This window comes from Akebia trifoliata, chromosome 7, assembly GCF_017979445.1.
Source record: "Akebia trifoliata isolate Shusen 1 chromosome 7, ASM1797944v1, whole genome shotgun sequence".
Taxonomy (NCBI): domain Eukaryota; kingdom Viridiplantae; phylum Streptophyta; class Magnoliopsida; order Ranunculales; family Lardizabalaceae; genus Akebia; species Akebia trifoliata.
In genome coordinates, this window is record NC_141381.1 from 9538758 (window position 1) to 9562373 (window position 23616).

General features: G+C 36.0%; 1 protein-coding gene across 2 annotated transcripts; it reads left to right on the top strand.

Annotated features, from left to right (window-relative positions):
- The first annotated feature begins 381 nt into the window (after nucleotides 1-381).
- LOC147398189 (protein DETOXIFICATION 14-like) lies at nucleotides 382-10724 on the top strand. 2 transcript variants are annotated; one of them, XM_086447342.1, is made up of 7 exons: nucleotides 382-654; nucleotides 7092-7636; nucleotides 7889-7975; nucleotides 8167-8223; nucleotides 8906-9144; nucleotides 9907-10112; nucleotides 10490-10724. In XM_086447342.1, the coding sequence occupies exons 1-7, from the start codon at nucleotides 421-423 to the stop codon at nucleotides 10541-10543; spliced, it is 1422 nt and encodes a 473-aa protein (XP_086303468.1). In that variant the 5' UTR covers nucleotides 382-420; the 3' UTR covers nucleotides 10544-10724. The 2 variants fall into 2 exon arrangements, with proteins under 2 accessions (XP_086303468.1, XP_086303469.1); XM_086447343.1 differs by lacking the exon at nucleotides 382-654 and adding an exon at nucleotides 868-1414.
- Nucleotides 10725-23616: the final 12892 nt, after the last annotated feature.

Here is a 23616-nt window from a genome sequence, read left to right on the forward strand (position 1 = left end):
TAACATTATGTTAGGAATTTGGTTGGCAATTTTCTTTGTTTTTGGCTAAAATGAATCGGATTATATCAAGCTTAAAAAAAAAAAAAAAAAAAAAAGAAAAGTAGGGGCATATGTTGCAACCAAAATTTGATTTCCAACTACTTCTAATCCATCTTCTCTCATTAACTTCTCTCATTAAGTAAAGATATAAATATAATTTTAATTTTTATAATCAGTAACGAAAGAATCAATAGAATTTCTTCAAGGACGATTTTATGATATGAAAGTCCAACACCAACAAAAATGGGTCAAAAAGAGTTTGCTAAGAGCTAATAGTTGAGGTGACCGACCAACAAGTGCCAGCGTGCCGCGTGCCGCGTGCGTCAGGAATAACTGGACTGCTTTCATTCTTGTTTTCAGAGAGAGAGAGAGAGAGAAAAGATGGAAGAGGGTTTGTTAGAGAGAGGTGGAGAGGTGTTAAACTTAAGATGGGAAGTATTGAGAGAGGAAGTGAAGAAGTTTGGTTACTTAGCTGGACCCATGGGGGCTGTGACCCTATCACAACATTTGTTGCAACTCATCTCCACTATGATGGTCGGTCATCTCGGTGAACTCGCTCTCTCTAGCACTGCCATTGCTACATCTCTTACCGGTGTTACCGGTTTCAGTCTTCTTGTAAGTCCACTCTCTCTCTCTCTAGCTTAACTTGTTGATGCTGTTTTATTTGGGGTCATCAGTGATTTCGTGAAACTTGGATGACTTCTCTGTGGTTTTGGAAAAATTGGGTCCACCAATTTCTTCCTTCCATGAAATAAAAAATAAAAAATTAGCAACGAGGGTGGTACTGTAAATTTGATGATCAATTTAGTTAGGGAGTTGGGTAAAAAACACAAATGGCAAATGACGTTTTGGTGCTGTTTCATCAAACAAACGGCAGGGTGGGAGGATGTTCCCTAGATGTTCACATTTAACAGATCCCCAGGATGATACCACTACATATCTCTAGGAAATCTGTGTTTTTCCTATCTTCTCAATTCCCAACCGTATGTTTAATGCTGAGCACCAACACTCTTTTGGGAGGATGCTCCCTAGATGTTCACATTTATAGGGAGCTCACCCATTTATTAAAATTCATTTCCGAATATAATTACATGAGAGATCTTCAATGATAATTTGCATCAACTCTTGGGGGATGTTATCAACATCCTCCATTACATAAAAACTATCCCCAACCGCACCCAGCTTTGCCAAGAAGTATGCTGCTCTGTTTGCCTCTCTCCAGCAGAACATCAACTCACAAGACTCAAGTTGCACTGCCAACAGCTTGATTTCCATGACAAACTCCTCATATTGGCATGCCATTGCGTTCTGCCACCCTGTTCTGCTGAGGAGTGTACGGACAAATCAGCTAGTGGAGCATATCATACTCATGAAGGTGAGAGCGAATCCCATCAGAAATATATTCACTGTGATTATCAAACCGAAGGACTTTTACAATGATTTATTGGGTTTGAATCATTTTAAGAAAGTTAACAAAAATAGGAAGGACTTCAGACCGAGATCACATCAAATAGACCCAAGTACAACGAGAACAGTCATCTATAAATGAAGCATAATACTGGTGACCGGTAAAAGCAATAACAGAAGAATGTCCCCATACATCAGAATTAACTAAATCAAATATAGTATTAAACCGATATATGTAAGGAATGTATGAACTATGCGTATATTTGGAAAGTTCACACACAAAGCACTGAAACTTATGCCCACTACAAGAATTTTTTAAAACAAGAAATAAAAAACTTAAGTGCTGAAAATTAGCATATACTAAATGAGCATGCCACAAATCTAAAGACTGAGAAAAAAAAGTATGATTTTCATAGGAGGGTAGCATAGAGGTCGCAGCAGCATTATGCGGAGATCCAAACAGGTACGACCCATCCCTTTCATACCTCTTGTCAAGCATCCTCATCGAATTTAGGTCTTAAAAAGTACAGTGAGTAGGAAAACAAAGTTACTGAGCAATTTAGAGATTTTGTAATACTATTTATAATCAAAAGATTAAGAGATAGGTGGGGAATATAGAGCATAGAGTAAAGAGAGATACCGAATGATAAATGGATCATACCCTTACTATGTATAGGTATAAGGGACCCATCAACAAAGCGAACCTCCCTATGAGTAACAGGAAAAATAGACTAAGTAAAATGGTTAGACTTATTAGTCGTAATCAGAGGCACTTGAATCAATAACTCATGTCATGGGAACAGGACTAGACTGGGTGACAAGAAATACAAAAGATATACTTGGAGGCGTATTGAGGTCACAATCAAAGATAAGCTAGTATGAGTACTGATCTGATCACGAACAATAGTGACAATCTGGGTTTGAAGCTGTTGCAAATTAATAGTACTAAGAGAAACATGAGGGTCAGTGGTAGGAACCGGCAATGAATCTATAGTGGCAACACAGGGAGCAGAATACCCCAAAAAAAGAGTGGCATTAGATTGCAACAAATGAGGATAGATTTGAAAGCATTGAGCCTTCTCATGGTCAGTCTTCCCACATTAACTCTAAGTAAGACCCTTCCCTCGATCACGACCACGGCCCCCATGGTCACGACTCCCAGATCCTTGGGCACGAGAGTCAGAAAAACTCGAATTGGCTACTAGAGCCATCTGATCTTTACTGGAGCAAAAAGAATATCGAGAGCCTGATTCTGAGATAGGAATACATGACAACGACGCTCATCACTATCAATAGTGGCAAAAGTCTCTAATAAAGAGGGAAAAGGTGAGGTGAAAAGAATCTGGGTTCGTACTGCTTCAAACTTAGGACGTAAGTCCATGAGAAACTGGTATGTCTGATGACGAGCAGTCTTCTTAACCACATACTCGGCTGCCTTTGTAGACAATTCAGCCATAGACTTATAATGAGAGAGCTCCTCCCAACAAGACTGAAGAAATCCAAAATAATCGGCTACACTCTGAGTCCCCTAAGTAGCCTGGGCAATGTCTCGATATAACTCATAAATCCTCAAATCATTGCTAGCACGCGCATATGTCTGAGTGAGAGTGGATCACAAAGATGAGACAATCTCATGGTACATAAACATAGTATAAATACGTTGCTCCATGGAATTAAGCAACCATCCAAGAATAGTATAATTGTCGATCTCCCATTTTTCAAATTTGGGATCAATGGTGGGTGGCTTATTAATAGTGCCTAAAAGCCATCCAGATTGACCTCTACTTCCCAAGTAGAGTCTCACAGACCGAGACCAAGACTGAAAGTTGCTACCATCCAATAGGGTACTAGTGATACGTTGGGCTGAGGAGTTTTGCCCAAGAGTAGTATTTAATTTCTTGTTCTCTTGGTTTGATGTCATATCTTACAAAAGAAGACAAATATACAAAAGATAATAGAGTAACAATCAAATGTAGGAAGACTACGATTTGATGAGGAAGAATGTATGCTCAAATTAACATACACCTAGGGTGCAAAGAGGAGAAGAAAACAAGCAGAAAAAACAGTCAAGGCATAAAGATGAAGCTTTGGCTTGAAGGGAGGTCTCTACGATCAGCAAAGAGGCTAAAAAATCAGCATAATCACAAAAACAAAGCAGTGCTGTCATATGCCAGCCTTCTCACGACACATCAACACCATCTAATCTTAGAGGAACAAAACAACTCAACCCAGCAGCACAGTTTAGTTGCAAAAAAAAAAACATAGAAAAAGAACAGCAGCAGTCCAGCCTTGTCGCACAAGCACCACAAAAAAAAAAAAAAAAAAAAAAAAAAAAAAAAAAAAAAAAAAAAAAAGCTGGCAGCCTGTATCGCAGCTTGCAGCAACATAGCAGTCTTGATCGCAAAAGCCTTTACTGAGGCCTGCAACACAGCCCAAACGCAACAGCCTTGATGGCAGCCAGCAGCTTGTATCGCAGCCAGCAACGTAGAGGAGGGCAGCACAGCCCTTATCGCAGCCAGCAGTGCATCCCAGCCAGAAGCACAACAGTCCAACACTATCGCATGGAAAAGGTCTAATCGCATCATGCAATTGGGACCAAAAAATAAAGAAAGGAAACCCCCAAAGGGGAGACCCTCCAACGAAAGCTGCTGCTAGGGTTTTTGTTGCAAAGGTCTAAAAGGGTGGATGGGAAGAGAAGAGAAGAGAGAAGAGAGGGAGGTGGCGAAAGTGAAGCTTCAAGAGGCCTAAAAACGAAGGAGAAATCCCAAGGGGGGTTGTCAATGGATTCTCTAGGGCTGTGATACCAAGTAGAATTGTAGAAGAATAATTGTCAAGTTCTCAATAGAACTTACCAAGGTATTTATATTAATCAAGGTGAATGGACATAAATGTCCTCACATAGAAGAATAAAAAACTAGAAAACTAAACTAAAGTAAAGACATAAAAAAATGCATATTTCGCAATAGTATTATCCTTACCATTACTTTCAAATTCCAAGAGGAACACATTGTAGAACTAAAATTTAATATCTTGGAATCTAAAATCAATCACCCTGAAAATGGTTTGAGCCGTATCTCCCGAGAAGATAAAACCTTTATTAAAATTTTTACAAATATACTTGAAAAAGGCAATACGTCCCTTTGCAAATTCTTGAACTTTATCAACATAAATAAAATCCATTTGCTTATCTTCATATCTTCCACTTCTAAATTGATGGTGAAGGTTGATTACCAAATCAGATAGATCAAATTCATTCTTCTCCATCTTCTTCTTGTACTCTAAAAAAAGGTCATAAATTGTTTCTTTTGTCTCGCAATCAAAATTGGATACCTAACTCTCATATAGTAAAAGATAATCCTCCCGACTTTTTTTCATCACAAATCTAACCATCTTTTAGCCCACCTTTTTATAGGAAATTATCTGAGTAAAATCTATGAAAAAATCACTCAAATTGGTCATAAATAATCTCCTTTGTTCATATCAAGTGTTGTAAAGAATATTCTCTTGTATCATGAATTCGATCAAAGTGAATCCTCCATAATTCCATCAAGCATCATCAAGAATTTTTGAAAATTCATAACAAGGGAACATAGTTTAGTAGATACGATCGATGACATGGTTGAATTAGAGTATATCCCAGATTGTTTCATTGATATTCCGTCAAAGTCCTACCGACTTGTTATGACTTTTAAAAAATTCTTCATGATGCTTGATGGAAGTATGGAGGATTCTTACTTTCATCGAATCCATGATACAAGAGAACATTCTTTACTAGATTTGATACGAACAAATGAGGTTACTTATGAAAAGTTGGATTCATCCTATTGGCCCCACTTCAATAGTCAAAAGACTAAGAAGATTGATTCTTTCATAGATTTTACTCAGATAATTTCCTATATAAAAAGGTGGGCTAAAAGATAGTCAGATTTGTTATAAGAAATTGAGTCAGGAGGATTATCTTTTACTATATGAGAGTTAGGTATCCAATTTTCATTGTGACACAAAAGAAACATTTTAGAATATTTTTTTAGAGTACGAGAAGAAGATGAAGAACAATGAATTTGATCTATCCGATTTAGTAATCAACCATCAGTATCAATTTAGAAGTGGAAGATATGAGAGTGAGCAAATAGATTTTGCAATGGGACGTTTCGCCTTTTTCAATTGTAAAATTTTTAACGAGGGTTTTACTTTCACGAGAGATACAGATCAAACCATTTCTAAGGGGATTGATTTTAGATTCCAAGATATTAAATCTTAGTTCAATGTGTTCCTCTTGAAATCTGGAAGTGATGGTAAGGATAATAAAAAAGAGAAGGTTCAATCATGAATAACTGATGTTTTCCATTTTACCCAAAACAACATACCCACGATGATATCCGTAAGTTGTCAAAAAGTGTTATTAACTTATTTATAGATTCTTTCCACTGTCTCCTGATCATTTAAGGTCTGAAACAAGTCCCAATTATGGTGAAGTACCTGTTCTACTGAAATTCAGAAATGATGACACTGTGGTTAAAGCCATGTTTGACATTTTTGGATTTATCAGTCGGAGTATGGCTGGTTTTGGAGTGGAGCAGGTTATTTTAGTATGTGATGATGGTACAAAGAAGGACATTGCTAGCCTTGTTAGGAAGCAAGCCCGTGTTTTAACAATAGCTAAGTGGAAAGACCTAGAGTTTTAGAAAAAATGGTTATGTTATTGAAATTTCATTTCAAGGATAACTCCCATTGAAAGTCTTGTTCATTACAGTAAATGGTATAGTTGGTAGTTACCTTTCCAAGCCATACATCTTCTACTAGTCTTGACTTCCTAACTGATTCATCTCTTGGGTGGACCATAATGCAAATGCAACACCATTAGTTGAAATTCTGGGTTATCCAAGGGGTGATGCCCCAACAACATATTCGATTGCTAATTTTTGTACACCCTACGCAGTATGTTATAAAATGTTAGCTCGGTTATTTTGATAATTTTTATCTTTTTTTCCCTTTGTTATGTCTTTCTTACTTTTTGTTGCTTTTGCCAAAAGTATTGTTGTACAATTTTAATTTTTTTATGCACATCTCCTATGAAAAATCATTGGAGAGTGATCTATTGGTATATGGAGGAGCGAAACGTGCTTGATTCCACTGCACAAAGATTTTCAAAATTTAAGCCAGCCAAACACAACATCCTTTGCTTTGAACTGAAGCATTTGTATATATGGCTATTACTCATACAAAGGAAAGGTTTTTTATTTGTGAGAATAGTGATTCGATTATTGGAATGTATTGGGTATTGCCCAAGTAAGACTACTTGATGAGTCACTTGCACAAGGGATGCAAGTTGCAAACAACAAAAAGGAGTGGTATTCATATGGTATCAAGATTCATAATATTTAGATGTTTGAGGGGGTTATTTGTAATTATTCATCAAATATAAAAGGTAGAGAGACGGGTCCATCAACCCTAATCTCATCATTTTCTTTTCTCTTTTCTTCTTCTTCTAAATACAACTCACATAAATCTTGGTGTCCTTTGGTTTGTTTCTTGATTTTCTTCTTAATAGTATTGAACAGGTATGTCCAAATTCAGAGCAGTTTATATACTTGAAATTTGTTTGAGTCGTTCATAACAGGTTTAATTTTGTATATGACAAGCAGTTGGGAATGGCAAGTGCACTGGAAACTTTATGTGGCCAATCTTATGGAGCACAACAATATCAAAAACTCGGAATTCATACCTACAACGCTATAATATCTCTCAGCTTGGTTTGCCTACCTCTATCTTTCATATGGCTCAACATTGGAAAACTAATGATTCTTATAGGCCAAGACCATCAAATATCCCTTGAAGCTGGCAAATATGCAATGTGGTTAATCCCTGCACTATTCGCTTATGCAAATCTTCAAGCGCTAACGAAATACTTACAATCTCAAAGTTTGATCCTCCCCTTACTCTTGAGCTCCTTTGCATCTCTTTGTCTTCATATTCCTCTGTGTTGGGCCCTAGTATTTAAGTCGGGATTAGGAAATGTTGGAGCTGCTCTATCAATTGGTATATCGTATTGGTTGAACTTGATCTTCCTAGCATTGTACATCATGTTCTCTCCTTCCTGTGAAAAAACACGCGCACCGCTATCAAAGGAGGCATTCAAAGGTATTAGCGGATTCTTCCGCCTTGCACTTCCTTCCACTGTAATGGTCTGGTAAGTTTCTCCATAAGAAAGTTATGCACAAAGACACCATTACACAACAGCAATAAAGGTTTTACTTTTTGTAATTAAAAGACAAAAAAAAAAAAAAAAAAATTTTAAGGAGTTTTATAAGTAAACATGGTGTCATTGGTTGCTTGGATTGGATGTTAGCATTTATATCTTATTCTTTAGAATTAATGGTTCGCCCCTGAAGGGGATAATACATTCTTTGTTTTAATGAGCTTTGCATGTTGATGATGATAGTCTTGAGTGGTGGTCGTTCGAGCTACTTGTTCTTCTGTCCGGGATTTTACCTAATCCACAGCTCGAAACTTCTGTTCTCTCTATATGGTATGATAAGTTGGAAGTTTTTCTTTAATTTGATGGTCTGAATCCTTTTGATCATTTGATGTAGTAAAGTTAAATGGGTTTTGGGAATTTAAATGTTGTCATGATGTTCATTTGGAGCGATATTATTCGTTGTATGGTTTTAGTAATGCAGGATATGCACTTAATTAATTATTGTTCTTCGATCTGACCAGCCTTACAACTCTTGTATTTCTCTACACCATACCATGTGGACTTGGATCTGCTGCAAGGTTGGTTCTGAAACTTCATTCTCATACATTTTAGATTTCTTGTTTTTCTAAACCAGCTTTATTTTACTACGTACCTAAGAATGAATTTAAACTGCGTGGGAGTGTGGATAACCATTCTATTTTTTTTTAACGACCACACCCATTTCTAGTTCTTCTTCCTACTCTTTTTTATTCCTTTTGTCTCAGAAGCCACCTTTTCTTTTTGTATATATTCTTAGTTGATGTTTAAGATATGATTCATTATTTCTTATGTTATAAACATGAGATTTTGGATCTCTAGATTGAGCAATGTATGCAATGAAAGAGACGAAAGAGTTTCGTCACTATTGGGAATGATTACGCCCTAACTTATACAACTGTAGGTTTCCCAATCCAAAATCAATTTTCCCGAAACCCAAAATTCCATATTTTCCCTTCCGTCAAACATCCCTATTAGAGTTTCCTATTGCTCCCCTGGTTAGATCAAAAAGACAATGCCAAACCTTCATTCAATACAATCCAACCCCAACAAAACAAAAGTTGGTATGGAAATATAAACTCTATTAATCTATTGCTTTTATGAATGTGTGCACATGCATAAGGATCGTTTGAATATTTGCTGGATTGAAAATTTGTATTTGTATTTGTATTTCTATACACATATGTCTTGTATTAATTAGACACAACATCCTCGACTATGTAGCACTCGGGTTTCGAATGAATTGGGAGCAGGGAACCCCCAAGCGGCTCGTATGGCTGTATGTGTTGCGATGTTTCTTGCTATTGTGGAGGCAGTTATTGCAAGTGCAATCATATTTGCTTGCCGACACATTTGGGGATATGCTTATAGCAATGAGAAGGAAGTTGTAGACTATGTTACTGTAATGGCTCCTCTGCTTTCTCTCTCGGTTATCATGGATAGCCTACAAGGCGTCCTCTCAGGTAATTCCTTTTTCAATAAGTAAAAAAGATTTCGTTGTCACAGAAAACCTGAACAAGCATAAAAAGCACCTCATAAAGATCAAGCATACCTTCCAAAGGAACTAAAACCGTTTTGAAGCCAAAATAGTGAGGCCCACAACCTTCAAAACACAAGGGACCCACTCGGTTTCACCAACAAAAAAAAAATTCTTTTAAGACCCAAACCAATGAGTCTACCCCCCCCCCCCCCCCCCCCCCCCCCCCCCCCCCCCCCCCCACCCCACCCCCCACCCCACCCATACACACAAAGTCCCTTGGCCTTCTTTCCAAATACCAGGTACCCCTTTTTCCTTTTTTATAAGTCATCCCTTCCCAGAATAATCATGGTTGCCTACTATGGTGGACCCCTACTATCTCCCATATTATAGAGGAGTCACCCTTCTTTTAGAATCCCTTCCATATCCCATACTATAGCGAAGCCCTTTATTTATTTAAGACCCCTTCGATGACTTGAACTCTGGACGTGGGGTTGGCTCTAAATACCAAATGCTACGACCCAAACCAGTTCTCCAATAATACCTAGGCGTTAATGGAGTGGAAAGTTTCTTAACCTAAGGATCTTAAAAAATTCCATCTAAAAACAAAATCCTCAAGGAAGTTCCAATCAAAGTTCTTGAACCTTAGGTTAATGCTTTAAATTACTTTTTGGTTATCACTTACACTTATTTTAATATTGTCGTTCCACAAACGAATCTTTGAATGTGCTTTTATTTATATGTTCAGGTATTGCTAGAGGATGTGGGATGCAGCATCTAGGCGCCTATGTGAATCTTGGTGCATTCTATCTAGTTGGGATTCCTGTAGCTGTTTTATTGGGTTTTGTTCTACATCTAGGAGGAAAGGGCTTATGGCTTGGAATACTAAGTGGGGCAATTGTACAAACAGTTCTACTTTCACTCTTAACAAGTTGTACAAATTGGCAGCAACAGGTTTGTTATTCATCCCTTATAGCTTATGATCTTAACTTCCACATAAATTCAGTCATTAATCTACATTTTGAATAACTACAAAAGAACGTGGATGGTGATGGCAAAAGCATATATGAACTCACTGTCAATAACAAAAGGCTTGGCTTTGGACACAGTGGAATCGAGGAACGAGATTCTAATAACTTACCCCACAAATCTTTGCATTAAGGCTTTGTTGTTGTACAAACATATTAGTTTAATTGTCTTTGCTAAATAAATAACATGAATTACGTGAATATGGAACTTAAATCATCACTAAAAGCGAAAAATGAACCAAATTACTTCGGGGTGTTTGCAATTTCTTAACTACTGAGGTGATTTCTATTTCAATCTTGCAGGCAATCAACGCAAGGGAGAGGACATTTGAGGGAAGATTTTCAATTGAGAACTGAGGAAGCTCATAAACATTACTTATTAACACCATTTTCGTGGCTAGTCTAGTTTTTGGCCCAACTCAAGGCCAGTTCTGATATTAATTATTATTAATTCAGTTTTGATGGGCAAATTTGGAATAGAGTCCAAAGTGTGTAGAACAATAATAATAATTGAAGACAACCCAATTGGACCGAACAAGCTTGAGAGCTCGATCAAGTCGAATGGAAGAGGATAATTTGAGAGAATTTTGATCAAATGAGTGGGATCCATTTAAGCAAAATCAAAACAATGATCAAAATTCGGTTTTTAGCCTGCCCCTTGGTGACAAATGGCCAAGTATAAGCTTCCTTGGCCGTTTGTCACCTAAAGAGCAGGTCATATGTTATTCTGACCCTCCTTTGGTTGCTTGACATGTTATTTTTACATTTGCTTTTGCTTACCTACAGACAAGGCAATTTTATTTTGGCCATTGCTTACCAAGAGTCAGTTCAGTTGGGCAATTATACAACCCGCACATGCACAAGATTTGGTCGAGGAAATAATTTCATAAGCCCTCCCATAATTGGTTTTTTCATCAACAAAATCCTTCTTAAACCCCTTAAATGTCCATGCATTAACCTTTGCAAAAATCCCCAACCAAGGTTCTTTGGTAATTTTTCTATTCTTCTAATCTCGACCCCACTTAAGTTGAATTACCTCTCTAATCCCAATTTATTAAGATTGATTAGAGGTAGTTTATACTTATACCCTTCTAGTCTTCTTCAAAATCCTAGAGAATTCAATGTCATTTAATGCAATTTGACTTAATTCAAGAGTTCTTGACCATTCTATCCTATCTAGAGAAAGCTCTATAATTTGTGCTCAAAGACTTTTTTATTCTCAATTTATTAGAGACGTAGCTAAGCTAAGTGACCAAAATGTTAAAAAATCAATCACTAATCTATTTGTCATTTAGCTTATTTTTCTCTAGATAGACTCAAAGTTAAGGTCTTTGGAATATTTTAACCCCCTTCAATAATCTTTTAGAAACTTGTTACCTTTTACAATTCTATCATTTGATCATCATGATTGTTAAGACTCATAAAAGTGTAAAAGACAATGAAGGACAAGGGACAATTGATGTCATTCTATGTGGTTTTATTGAGAATTCTAGGATTTTGGACAAGTTAATCTCGAAGGATCTCTCAAAAGTTTATAAATAGGAACTTTATCCAAGGCAAATGGGAGGAAAAAGGTTTAAGCTCTAAAACTCTGAAAAAATTCACTCTCCAAGCCTTCCAATCTTCTCAAAATTCTGCCCAATTAGTCTTTCACCCTTCCAAGAAGTCGAAAAACCCAAGAAGAAGAAAAAGAAGAGGAGACCAAGGTGGGAGAAGTTTAATTGCTAGCAATCCCCCTTCTAATTCTCCCATTCTCACCTCCATATTCTTTACTTTTAAGCATTTTGTTTATTTCAAGCTTTCTTTATTTCTTGTTAAGTAATGTAGGTATTTAGTTTCTTAGTCTAAAGGTTTGGGGGTAGAGAGTAATCCCCTCCTTGTGAGGTAATCTTGGGAGCTTTTTTACTTCCATAAGCATAGATGTTTTTGCTTTATTTCAATTCCATGCAATTTATATTCTTAGAATTCGTTCTTTGTTTTCCTTATAAACCCTCATTAAGGTAATCTTCTCTTTGTGGGCCCATACATGCATACACAATCATACACAAGTCCAAATTGGTTATGAGCTAATGTGTAGGTTCCTATGGGCCTATATTTAACTCCTGAAGCCAACAAAAATTATTCCCAAATGGATAATACTATCATACATAAGGTCGTGGCTCTAACAAGGCTTTGTTCAACTCATGAACATCACTTATGGATAAAAAAAACAAATAAATACTCGTAAGGGCGCACATATGTAGGAAATAAAATTTGAAGACTTAAAATGTTGAAATCCAAGTGAATTTTCATCAAAGTTCCAAGCTTACAAAAAAATCCCACAAGCACTTATTTCTAGTAGTGACTTGCTCATTGTTTTCATTGCTCTAATTTGTAAATCGAACTACAGCTCTCTAATTTCTTAACTTCTATCATCTCCTCTAATCTCAACAACCCAAAAAACAGTTTCCATGCTTCAATTAATGGTCATATCTTTAGTAACCATTTATAGATGGGAGGGACAAGGTACCTAACACCTTCCTTATCCCTTAGCCGAACCTCCGTACTTAGTTTTCTAGATAGACCTTTACCTTACCCATTGAAATTGAGTCAAAGTTTAAAAGAATTTTAAAAATCATTTGAATGGTGGCGACTTAAAAACCCTTTTGTAAATGACATCAAAACTCCAAAAAAATTTGTATCTCATGTATATACAATAATATCAAAGGATTATTCTTTGGAAACATTATAAAGGATTCTAGACTATAATCTTCTTTATTTTCTTTTTCTTTTTCTTAATTCCTCTTGATAATGACTACAATGTCTTAAGAGAAAAATAAGCATCACACCAATGCAGAAGAAAAATGAGTGGTTTACAGTTAGAACTAATCAATTGATATATACAATTGAGAACTTTAACTATGTGATTGAACAATTTTTATATAAATCAGACCCTTAGTTTTTAAAATGCAATACATGTAACTGACAAAATCCTTATTGAAGCACTTCAAAGCCTAGATATACCCAATCTTCCCCAAGATGCTTAAAATTTACCTTTAACCAATTATTTGTAAAGAAAATTTGAAACCAAAATTTGAGTCCCATTAGAAACCAAACAGGGACCGCTATTGGAAAATCTGGGGTGTGCTGCACTACATGGTGCACGTCCATCATCTTCTTTAGCTTGACAAACATTTGTGAAGATGTCGATAATTCGATCTTGATCCTCAAGGTTGGAAAAACTTTGACAATTTTTTTTGGTTCAAAGTACAATAAGATATATATAAAACAAAAAACCCCAAAAAAAAAGTTAGCCTGTCAACATTGAAGAGGTCACCTAATTACGATGTGAGGGATGCAAGTCAGCTTCAAGGTGATTTGGATCAAGTTGAGGCTGATGCTAAGGTTTGGGCTTAGTTTGGAAAGACGGTCGAGGTATGGGACAAATTTGCTACCACTAACAAGTCAAAGTGAAAATGCTATTTTAAATTTTAACATTAAAGAGTTGGTTGGAGTAATTAAAAGACATGTTCACTCTTCAAAATGTTACTTTCTTTTTAAATCTCATAATAAAATTTTTGGTAAAAATAAAAGAGTATGTGTAGAGGGAAATAATTGCACATTAATCTAAGCCGTCCACGTGTCCAAACCAATTAAGTGGTACCAGGCGCAGGTCAGCATATGGGCGCTGCTCTTCAAGTATGAAAAATCAAAGTAGAGATCTCCCTAGCCTGGTTAAAAGGGTAGCACAACATTAAGTAAAACCAGGCTAGTTGAGTAGGACAAGACTGGTCATAGAATAACCGTAAGCTTGATATGCACACGTCAATCCCAAAGATCTCAAAGGAGATCTATACAGTACAGTATGATCAATCTAGAAGATCCTTGTTAGGTAAACATATCCCAAGATTGCCATCCGAAAAAGGGGAAAAACCCTAATTCGTTGCCAGGGATTATAAAGAGCACAGTAAGTACTATTGAGAGGGATCTTTTGGGGAGTATCAAAAGTCTAACTAGTTTCCTTAGACTATTCTTTTGTTTCTCTAACTTAAGCATTGGAGTGATTTTGACAGGTACCACGTCGTTGTGCTGAGGGAGGCACTCAGAGTGACTTCAAATCAGTGAGTCAGAGTCTGAAAGCGCCCTCGATCCGCGGGGTGCGCGGATCCGCTTTTGACCCTTGAGGTTTGGGAATCGCCACCTAGTTATTATAGTTTAGGAACCAAACTGACTCTAAAACGGATAAAAAACTAATCTATTACAGAAAAACTAAATCCGGGGATCATATTACGGGGTTGGAAAGTGTTAGGCACCAACCTCGCCCAGCAAACACCAGTCTCTACTTATCCCAAATATAACTACATCGCTAATGACAAAACCTAGATAAAAATAATAATAAAAATCTTACCTTCGATCCGCAAAGATTATATTCCCTCAGATCTGGTGAAAATGCTCCTTGTACCGTACTCCTTACTTCGTTCTATCTCCGGATTTGATTTCCGATCTTCGAGGCAAGATATCTCTTCTTTCTTGGATCTGAATTCTTCGAGTTTGTTAATGGATTTTGAGGTGTTTTTGGAGGGCTTTTAGGTGTTCTTTAGGCTAAAATCGAAGGAGGGATGTTAGGTAAGGAGTTGGGGCTCCAAAACTATGATTTATGGGAGGCTAGGGGGACTTTTAGACCTACTTCTCTTAGGGTTTATGATTTGATACGAAAATAGGGTGTGAGCACCTCTATTTATAGATTTTTTTAGGGGTTGATTTTGATAGAGTTAGTGTTTAATTAGAGTTGTGTTTTAGTTAGATTTGTTTTAGGTAGAATTGTGTTTTAATTAGAATTGTTTTAGGTGGAGTTGTGTTTTAGTTAGAACTCTATTAAATAGAGTTATTATTTAATTAGAACTCTATTAGGATTTTTGACTTTTGATCTTATTTGATTGACTTTTAATATTTTGACTTTAGTCTTAATTGATTGACTTTTAATATCTTGACTTTAGTCTTGCTTAATTGACTTTAATTTTGACTTTAGTCTCACTTGATTGACTTTAATACCTTGACCTTAGTCTTGTTTGATTGAATTTAATTTTTTGGAGAACCCTCCTCTATTATATCTTTAATTCTTTGGACCCCTGAATGGAGGGGTCCTTAAAGAAATATCTCACGAACCCTAAACAATTTTTCATGAGAGCCCGATTGATTGATTTTTTTAGTTCAAAATTTTAAATTAATTTCATTAATGTTTCACTTTAATTATTTAATGTTTTATTTATTAATTTCGAAATTTTTAATTATGAAAATTGTGAAATTACCGTTTTGCCCCCGGAGAGGACTTTTCACGTTTTAAGTCGATTTTTAATGTTCTAAGATGTTTTAGAATCGATTTTTCATAAGGAATTCAATGAAAATATTATTTTGTGTTATTTATGAATTTTTTTGTGTGAAACGGTTATGAACTTTATGAGGGGCATTTTCGTAATTTTATCGAATTTTGTGAAAATTGGTGAAGTGATTTATTTGATTTCGATTTGTTGTTTTATGTGTTCGAAAGAATTTTTCTAAGCGTAACGTAGGCTCTAGGGTTGTTTTGATGTTAGGGGTATTTTAGTAATTTGGTCATTTTTAGTAATTTTTATCGTAAAACTTCTTTTTGTCTGAAAAATGATGATTTCTAAGCTTCTGGGGTTATATTTTCCTAGCGTAGCGTGGTTTCTACAGTTTTGTCAATTCGAGATACCTCATCCGGATTTCTGAAACATTTCGGTTAACAAAATAAAGCAATGGAATAAACATCCATCATTGGGAATCATTGCGATCGGGTTGACGAGTTGATTAATCAGGCGAGTGCAAAAATGAGGTGTCTACAGAGTCCATTAGAGCCATCCACCAGATTCTAACCGCACAGAATTGGCGCCGTCTGTGGGAGCACTAGTAGAAAATTGATTTCAGTTGAAACAATAGTGATATCCATAAGAAGTAACGAAGTCAATGCACCCTCACCAGTGGTACCAGCCGTAAATGCTCAACTTTTGGTGATGCTAGATGCCATAAGGAAACATCAAGAAGAAATGTAGAAGAAGATGGATGATTTACTTGAGTAGAATCAAAATTTGAGTCAGCATCTAAATAATCGACAATCGGTGAGATAAGATAACCCACCAAGGGATCCTTAACCATCAAATAAGGATGATCGTGCTTCGAACATGGAAGGGAACGCATCGCTATTGATCCCCACAGGAGAAGGCGAGACAGATGTTGCTACTACAACCACTCAGACTAAGCTTGTAATAGGTTTGACTCGGGAAGAGATAAGAGAAATGATTAGAAAGGAGAATGAAACGATGAAGAGTACTGATATAGGCACAACGGCGATGCAAGCTATCAAAGGGATTCAGGAGTCTATCTGTACGGCGGAGATCTTAATTGAGGAAATTCAAAAGAAATTCATGCCGTTACGTTTTACTCTTTACTCGAGAACGAAAGACCTAGTGGAGCACCTTTTCCATTTCTGACAAATTTTAGCTTTGTGGGAAGGAAATGAAGGATTGATGTGCAGACTGTTCCCTTCAAGCTTAAAGAAGAATGCATTAACATGATTCCACAAGTTGCCAGGTGGGTCCATAGCTTCTTGCGAGGAGCTCTACACTACCTTTGTAATGTGTTACATTGGCAATAGAAAAAATGGTAGAGATGTTGATGCGCTGCTTAGTATAAGGATGTAGTCTGGGGAGAGTTTCAAAAAGTTTAGACAATTCAAGGAAGAAACGACATCTCTAGAAAGTTGCGACGAGAAAACAACTATGATGACGTTAAAGAACTCCTAGCTATTTGGCTCGGGATTGTATAAGTCCCTTGGGAAGAAATACCAGAGGCATTGAATGAACTATTCAAAAGAGTAGAAAAGTACATTCATTTGGAAGATGACCCTCGGAATCCCACTAGGAAGAGTAAAGTAATACACATTGTGGTGAAGCCTAGTAAAAAGAATCAGCTACAACAGTAAAGTAGGAAAATGCCACTTGAGCATGATAGAGAACATAGAAGAGAAGGGACGTATTTTGCCATGCTCCCTAGTGAGATCTTGCCACTCATTACAAATGAACTTTACTTTGAGTGGCCAGCATCTCTTCCTCGAGATCAGATAATTTGAGATGACAAGTACTGTGAGTACCACAAAGTGCGGGTACATACTACCAATATATGTCAGGCCTTGAAGAGTTTCTTGTAGAGGTTGGTAGAACAGGGTAGGTTAAGAGATTTTTCCAGAAAACAGAGGGAGAATCTACCCCAATACAGGGACCATAGGCCTGACCAGCCACCTGTTGAAGGACAGGACGGGAGGGCAGTTGGAAAACATGTTGTCCTCAAGTAGGTGAAAGCGCCCTCGATCCGCGGGTTGCGCGGATCCGCTTTTGACCTTTGAGGTTTGGGAGTCGCCACCTAGTTATTACGGTCTAGGAATCGAACATTAACTCTAAAAGGTAAGAAAAAACTAATCTACAAAAAATAAGAAACTAAGTCTGGGGATCACGTTACGGAGATGGAAGGTGTTAGACACCAACCCCGCCCGGCAAACGCCGGTCTCTACTAATTTTCAAATAAAACTACACTGCTAATAAGACCTAAATAATAATTAAAAAAAATGGTTACTTTTTCCGAATGCAACGACTTTGTTCCCTCAGATCTGATAGAACAACTCTTTGTACAGTATTCCTCGCTTCATTCTATTGTCGGATCTGATTTCTAATCTTCAAGATTAGGTATCTTCTTCTTGGATCTGTGAGTTTTCTAGTTTTCTTCAACCCTCTGCCAAAGAGGGACATCTGTAGACACCCCATTTTTGCATCCGCCTGATTAATCAAGTCGTCAACCCGATCGCAAAGGTTTCCAATGATGGATGTCTATTCCAATGCTTTATTTTGTTACCAGATATGTTTCAGAAATCCGGATGAGGTATCTCGAACTGACAAAACTTAGAAACCACGCTACACTAGGAAAATACGACCCAGAAACATAGAAATCATCATCTTGCAAATAAAAAAGAAGCTTCACGATAAAAATCACTAAAAATAACTAAATTACCAAAATACCCCTAACATCAAAACAACCCTAGAGCCTGCATTACGCTTAGGAAAATCCACTCAAACACATAAAACAACAAATCGAAACCAAGTAAACCACTTCACCAATTTTCACAAAATTTGATAAAATTATGAAAATACCCCTCACAAAGTTCACGACCATTTCATACAAAAAACTTCATAAATGACAAAAACCAACATTCCCATTGAATTCCTTACGAAAAATGGATTCCAAAACATCCTGGAACATTGAAAAACGACTTAAAACGTAAACAATCCTCTCCGAGGGCAAAAGGGTAATTTCACAATTTTAATAATTAAAAATTTTGAAATTAATAAATAATTAATTAAATAATGTAAAGTGAAACATTAATAAAATTAATTATAAAATTTAAACCAAAAAATTGATCAATCAGACTTTGAAGAAAAATTGTTGATGGTTCACAAGATATTTCTTTAAGGACCCCTCCATTTGGGGGTCCAAAGAATCAAAGATATAATAGAGGGGGGTTCTCCAAAAATTTAAAGTCAATCAAGCAAGACTAAAGTCAAGATATTAAAGTCAATCAAATAAGACTAAAGTCAAAATTAAAGTCAATTAAGTAAGACTAGAGTCAAGTATTAAAGTCAATCTCATAAGACTAAAATCAAAATCCTAAATCAAAATCCCAATCTAAACTAATCGAGTCAATCTCATAAGACTAAGGTCAAAATCCTAAATCAAAACCCTAATCTAAACTAATCAAGTCAATCTCATAAGACTAAGGTCAAAACCCTAAATCAAAACCCTAATCCAAACTAATCAAGTCAATCTCATAAGACTAAAGTCAAAATCCTAAAACCCTAAAGACTAAGTCAAAACCCTAAAAGAAATCCTAATTAAACCCTAATGCTTCTAAAAACTTTATAAATAGGAGCCTCCACACCTTATTTTCGTATCAAAGAAAAAACCCTATGAAAAGTAGGTGAAGAAGCCTCCACAACCTCTTCAAAACCCTAATTTTGGAGCCTCAACTCCTTACCTAACACCCCTGCTTCAATTTTAGCTCAAAAAACACTCAAAAACCTCTAAAAAACATTCCAAAAATCCACAACAAATTCGAAGCACCCAGATCCAAGAAGGACATACCTTACCTCGGAGATCAGAAATCAGATCCGGAGATAGAATGAAGTAAGGAATATAGTATAAGGAGCCGTTATCACCAGATCTGAGGGAATAACACTTTTGCAGATCGAAAGTAAGTTTTTTTATTTTTATTTTTTAAATCTAGGTTTGTCATTAGCGATGTAGATTTATTTGGGATAAGTAGAGACCGGCAATGGCTGGGCGGGGTTGGTGCCTAACACCTTCCAACCCCGTAACATAATCCCCGGATTCAGATTTTCTGTAGTAGATTAGTTCATTATCCGTTTTAGAGTCAGTTTGGTTCCTAGACCATAATAACTAGGTGGCGACTCCCAAACCTCAAGGGTCGAAAGCGGATCCGCGAACCCTGCGGATCGAGGGCGCTTTCAGTGGCGACTCCACTGGGGATCTTGAGGATCAAACTTGAAAAACCCCAAGTATGGGAGCATCGCTAAAATAACCTAGATTTATTATTATTATTATTTATTCTTTGTTTATTTGTTCATTATTTGCATCTTTATTTTTCATGTTATGTTTTTGTTTTGTTCGATTATTGAGCATGCCATTTTTGACCTTAGATATGTGACTTCGGTATATTATTCTTGTGAGTTAATGAAGGGCCGTCTAAGGTGATCTTAAATAATGCGATATTTCAATATGGATGATTTTATTAAGAACGGGATGTTGATAGTTGGACAGTAAAATTTTTCAAATGCATGGGCAGATTTTTTCTTTTATTTTTTTTAAAAAAAGAGCTTTAGTGTGTGCTTGATCTGTTGCTTGATTTTTTTTTTTTTTTTTTATATATAAAAATTTCTCTTGCAAACCGTGTCCATTGTCAGCAAGAGGAAAAAAAAATGAAATAACAAAAAAAAAATGTTTTGAGAGGTTCTGTGACTTAGGAACCAATCTTCGTTTTTAGTTATTGGGTGGTGTGTCCCAAGTGAAAATTGGTTTTTAATGGATACATTTAAAAAAAAAATAATAATAATCACTTTCTCTTTGTTATTTCTTCTCTGCCAAGGAGTTTTTATCGTCTCCAAACAAAGACCGATTGCTCTTAATAAGAAAAAAACCCAACTCTGGTTTTTTTTGGTTGTCGACATCAACATCGGGCTTTAACAAGTGGAGCCCGAGCGAAATCTCTAGTGATCTCTCGCTGAGATGAGCCGCTAGATTAACTTACTTTTCTGTATCGAAAGAGAACGTGTGGGAGCTGAAGAAGAAGGACTTTGTAATTGATGATGAAGATTGAGAACCATGGGTTCCATTGAGTTTTTGCGACTGTTTTGGGCTGCAATAGAACGTTAATTGCAGATGAAGGTTAAAGAGATCACTAAAAAAATTTTGTTTTGGTTTGTTTCGGGTTTTTAGCGAAAATCTGATTGGGTTGTGAATCTAAACCTTGCTGTGTTTTGATCGAAGATGGGGAACCTTAAAAATCAATGGTAAAGATCGAATGAAAACCATGGATTCCATGGTATTTTATGCATCGGTTTTGAGCTTTAATAAACCATCAATGGCAGCGTTTTTCTTTCTTTAATCTGGATTTGAAGTCATAAGAAATCGATGAAACAAGGAACTTCAAATCGACCAAAGTGACCTCAAATCAATTGGATTGGAAAAGCAAGATCGTTCTCTGCTTTTTTTTTTTTTTTTTTTTTAATTCTGACGAACATGGCTGAAATCTGTTGGAGAAGATGATGTGAAAATTAAATAAATTTTTTATTTTTTTACTAAGGGCACACCCCCTTTCATTGAAAATAATGATTAGTTGTTATAACAACCTACCAAATTGCTCTTGTTTCATTTTTTTCATTTTTTTTAATATTTTTTTAATGTAGTTTTTCTCTACTATTTTTACTTGCTGTCTTTTTAATAGTCTAAAAAAAATAAAAAAAATGTGTTTTTTAAGTTTGTTTATAAAAGTAAAAATCGATTGGTTTTTTTAATGTTTTTTTTATTATTCTTTTCCTCTCTCTCAATTCGCGTAAAAATCATCATCCCAACGATTGTCATTTTGTTCTTAATCCAATATCCTTAGAAATATCAATTTGGTTAGTGTCACCCCAAAATGACCCTTGATTAGACTATAAAAATTGTAAAAATGGCACCTATTGCAATGATCGGATCTAGTCGATTATCATATGCCATATTCATTGATTAATTTGCCATGATTGATGTATGAAGGTAATGTGCACGTTTAAATTTTAAATGGGACCATATTATGTTAATTGCATATCTAACATGCCATAATCTTGTTTGAGATATATGCATGATGTTGATTATAATGTTGATATGATGGAATGTGATCGGATTGGTATTTAATATTCATGCCACATCAATGTTGTGATGATTTGATTGGACCCATGGGCCCATTTTTTCGAAAATGCCCCGGGCACACCCCACCCTATTCTGCACACACCACATGCACGTTTACTGTTTTACGCAGTTACATGTCCTATATAGCCAACGTGGCACTAGTGTGTGGCCCGGTCTCTTCGGAGATGCGACGTCATCCATTTCTATGATTCAAAAAGTTGGAGTCTCGTTTCTTGAACTCGAACTTAAGTTTGTAGGCACTTCAAAAAACCTATTCATTCTATGATTCAAAAAGTTGGAGTCTCGTTTCTCGGACTCGTACTTAGGTTTGTAGGGACTTCAAAAATCCTACTCATTCTATGATTCAAAAAGTTGGAGTCTCGTTTCTTGGACTCGAACTTAGGTTTGTAGGAACTTCAAAAATCCTACTCATTCTATGATTCAAAAAGTTGGAGTCTCGTTTCTCGGACTCGAACTTAGGTTTGTAGGCACTTCAAAAAGCTTATTCATTCTATGATTCAAAAAGTTGGAGTCTTGTTTCTCGAACTCGCACTTAGGCTTGTAGGCACTTCAAAAAGTTAAAGTCTCATTTCTCGGACTCGAACTTAGGTTTCTAGGCACTTCAAAAAGTCTACTCATTCTATGATTCAACAAGTTGGAGTCTCATTTTTCAAACTCGAACTTAGGCTTGTAGGCACTTCAAAAACCCTACTCATTCTATGATTTAAAAAATTGGAGTCTCGTTTCTTGGACTCGAACTTACTAAGTCAATTTCTCGGGTTTAGATTTATAGGAACTTAAACAATCATATTAATTCATTCTATAATTTAAAATCGAGCTCAAAGTTTGAAAGATTTGGCCTTTATTGGCTTATCATGCATCTAGATTCATAGTTATCATTAGACTTCATCGAACTTCTAAGTAAGATTTTTCTTTTTATCATGTGATTAAGAACAAAACTTTAGAATTAAATGACTTTCAAAAATGCCCCTACTTTCAAGGTTGGCTTTAACTAGAACTTGATTACGAGACTAATGGAATGGATTACGCTTGAAAAATATGGACTCTGATGTATGACAGATAGAAGAACTGACATTCCCTTAAATTTAAGACTTTTAAGATTATCATATGTGCAATAAGGAATTTGATCATTTTTTTTTATAGAAATGTTTAAGCTGGACTTAAAATCTTGATAAATATTAGAATAAAAGATCTTTCTCTTCAAAGTGGTTGATGATTCTACATCTTCCATTAGCGATCATTTGAACAAGTAAACATACTCTTAAAGATCTTACAATGTTCAAGATGACTTCTGATTTTTTCGACTTCAACATTGTCTTTGTTAGATGTGAGCTCTTGGCTGAAAAACGAATGTTGTGGCTTGAATGATTCTGCATTTTCTAATTTTCGCATAAACTTCTTTCTGAATTTTTCTTCTTGATGGGACCCTACCTCCCATTTGATGATGTCCTAATTTTTGCTTAGTTTTCTTTTCCTGGTTTTTAACTTAACGAGTTTTTCTTTTCTTTTTCTAACGATGCATTGATTTTTGCCTAGGTCACCTTTTCAGGTTTTCAACCTAGCCGGCTTTCTTTTTTATGGTTATGCCCTAAATTTTGCCTAAGTCTCATTTTCGGATTTTCGACTTAGCGGGCTTCTCTTTTTCTCAATAATCTTGAATATTCAACTCGACAACTTTTTGGTTCCCTGCACCTTAACCGATTCAATTAGTATTCAGGAGGACTTAATAGGTGGGCTCAGGATATGGTTTAGAAAGAAAAGATATAAGGCTCAACTTTCTAAAATGCCCCTAGTTTGATATTCTCTATTTTCTGTCAATTATTTTGATTTTTTCTAAATGCCCCTAATTTGACATTATTTTCTTTTTTTTCCAATGCCCTAGTTTAGCATTCTCTTCTTTTGAA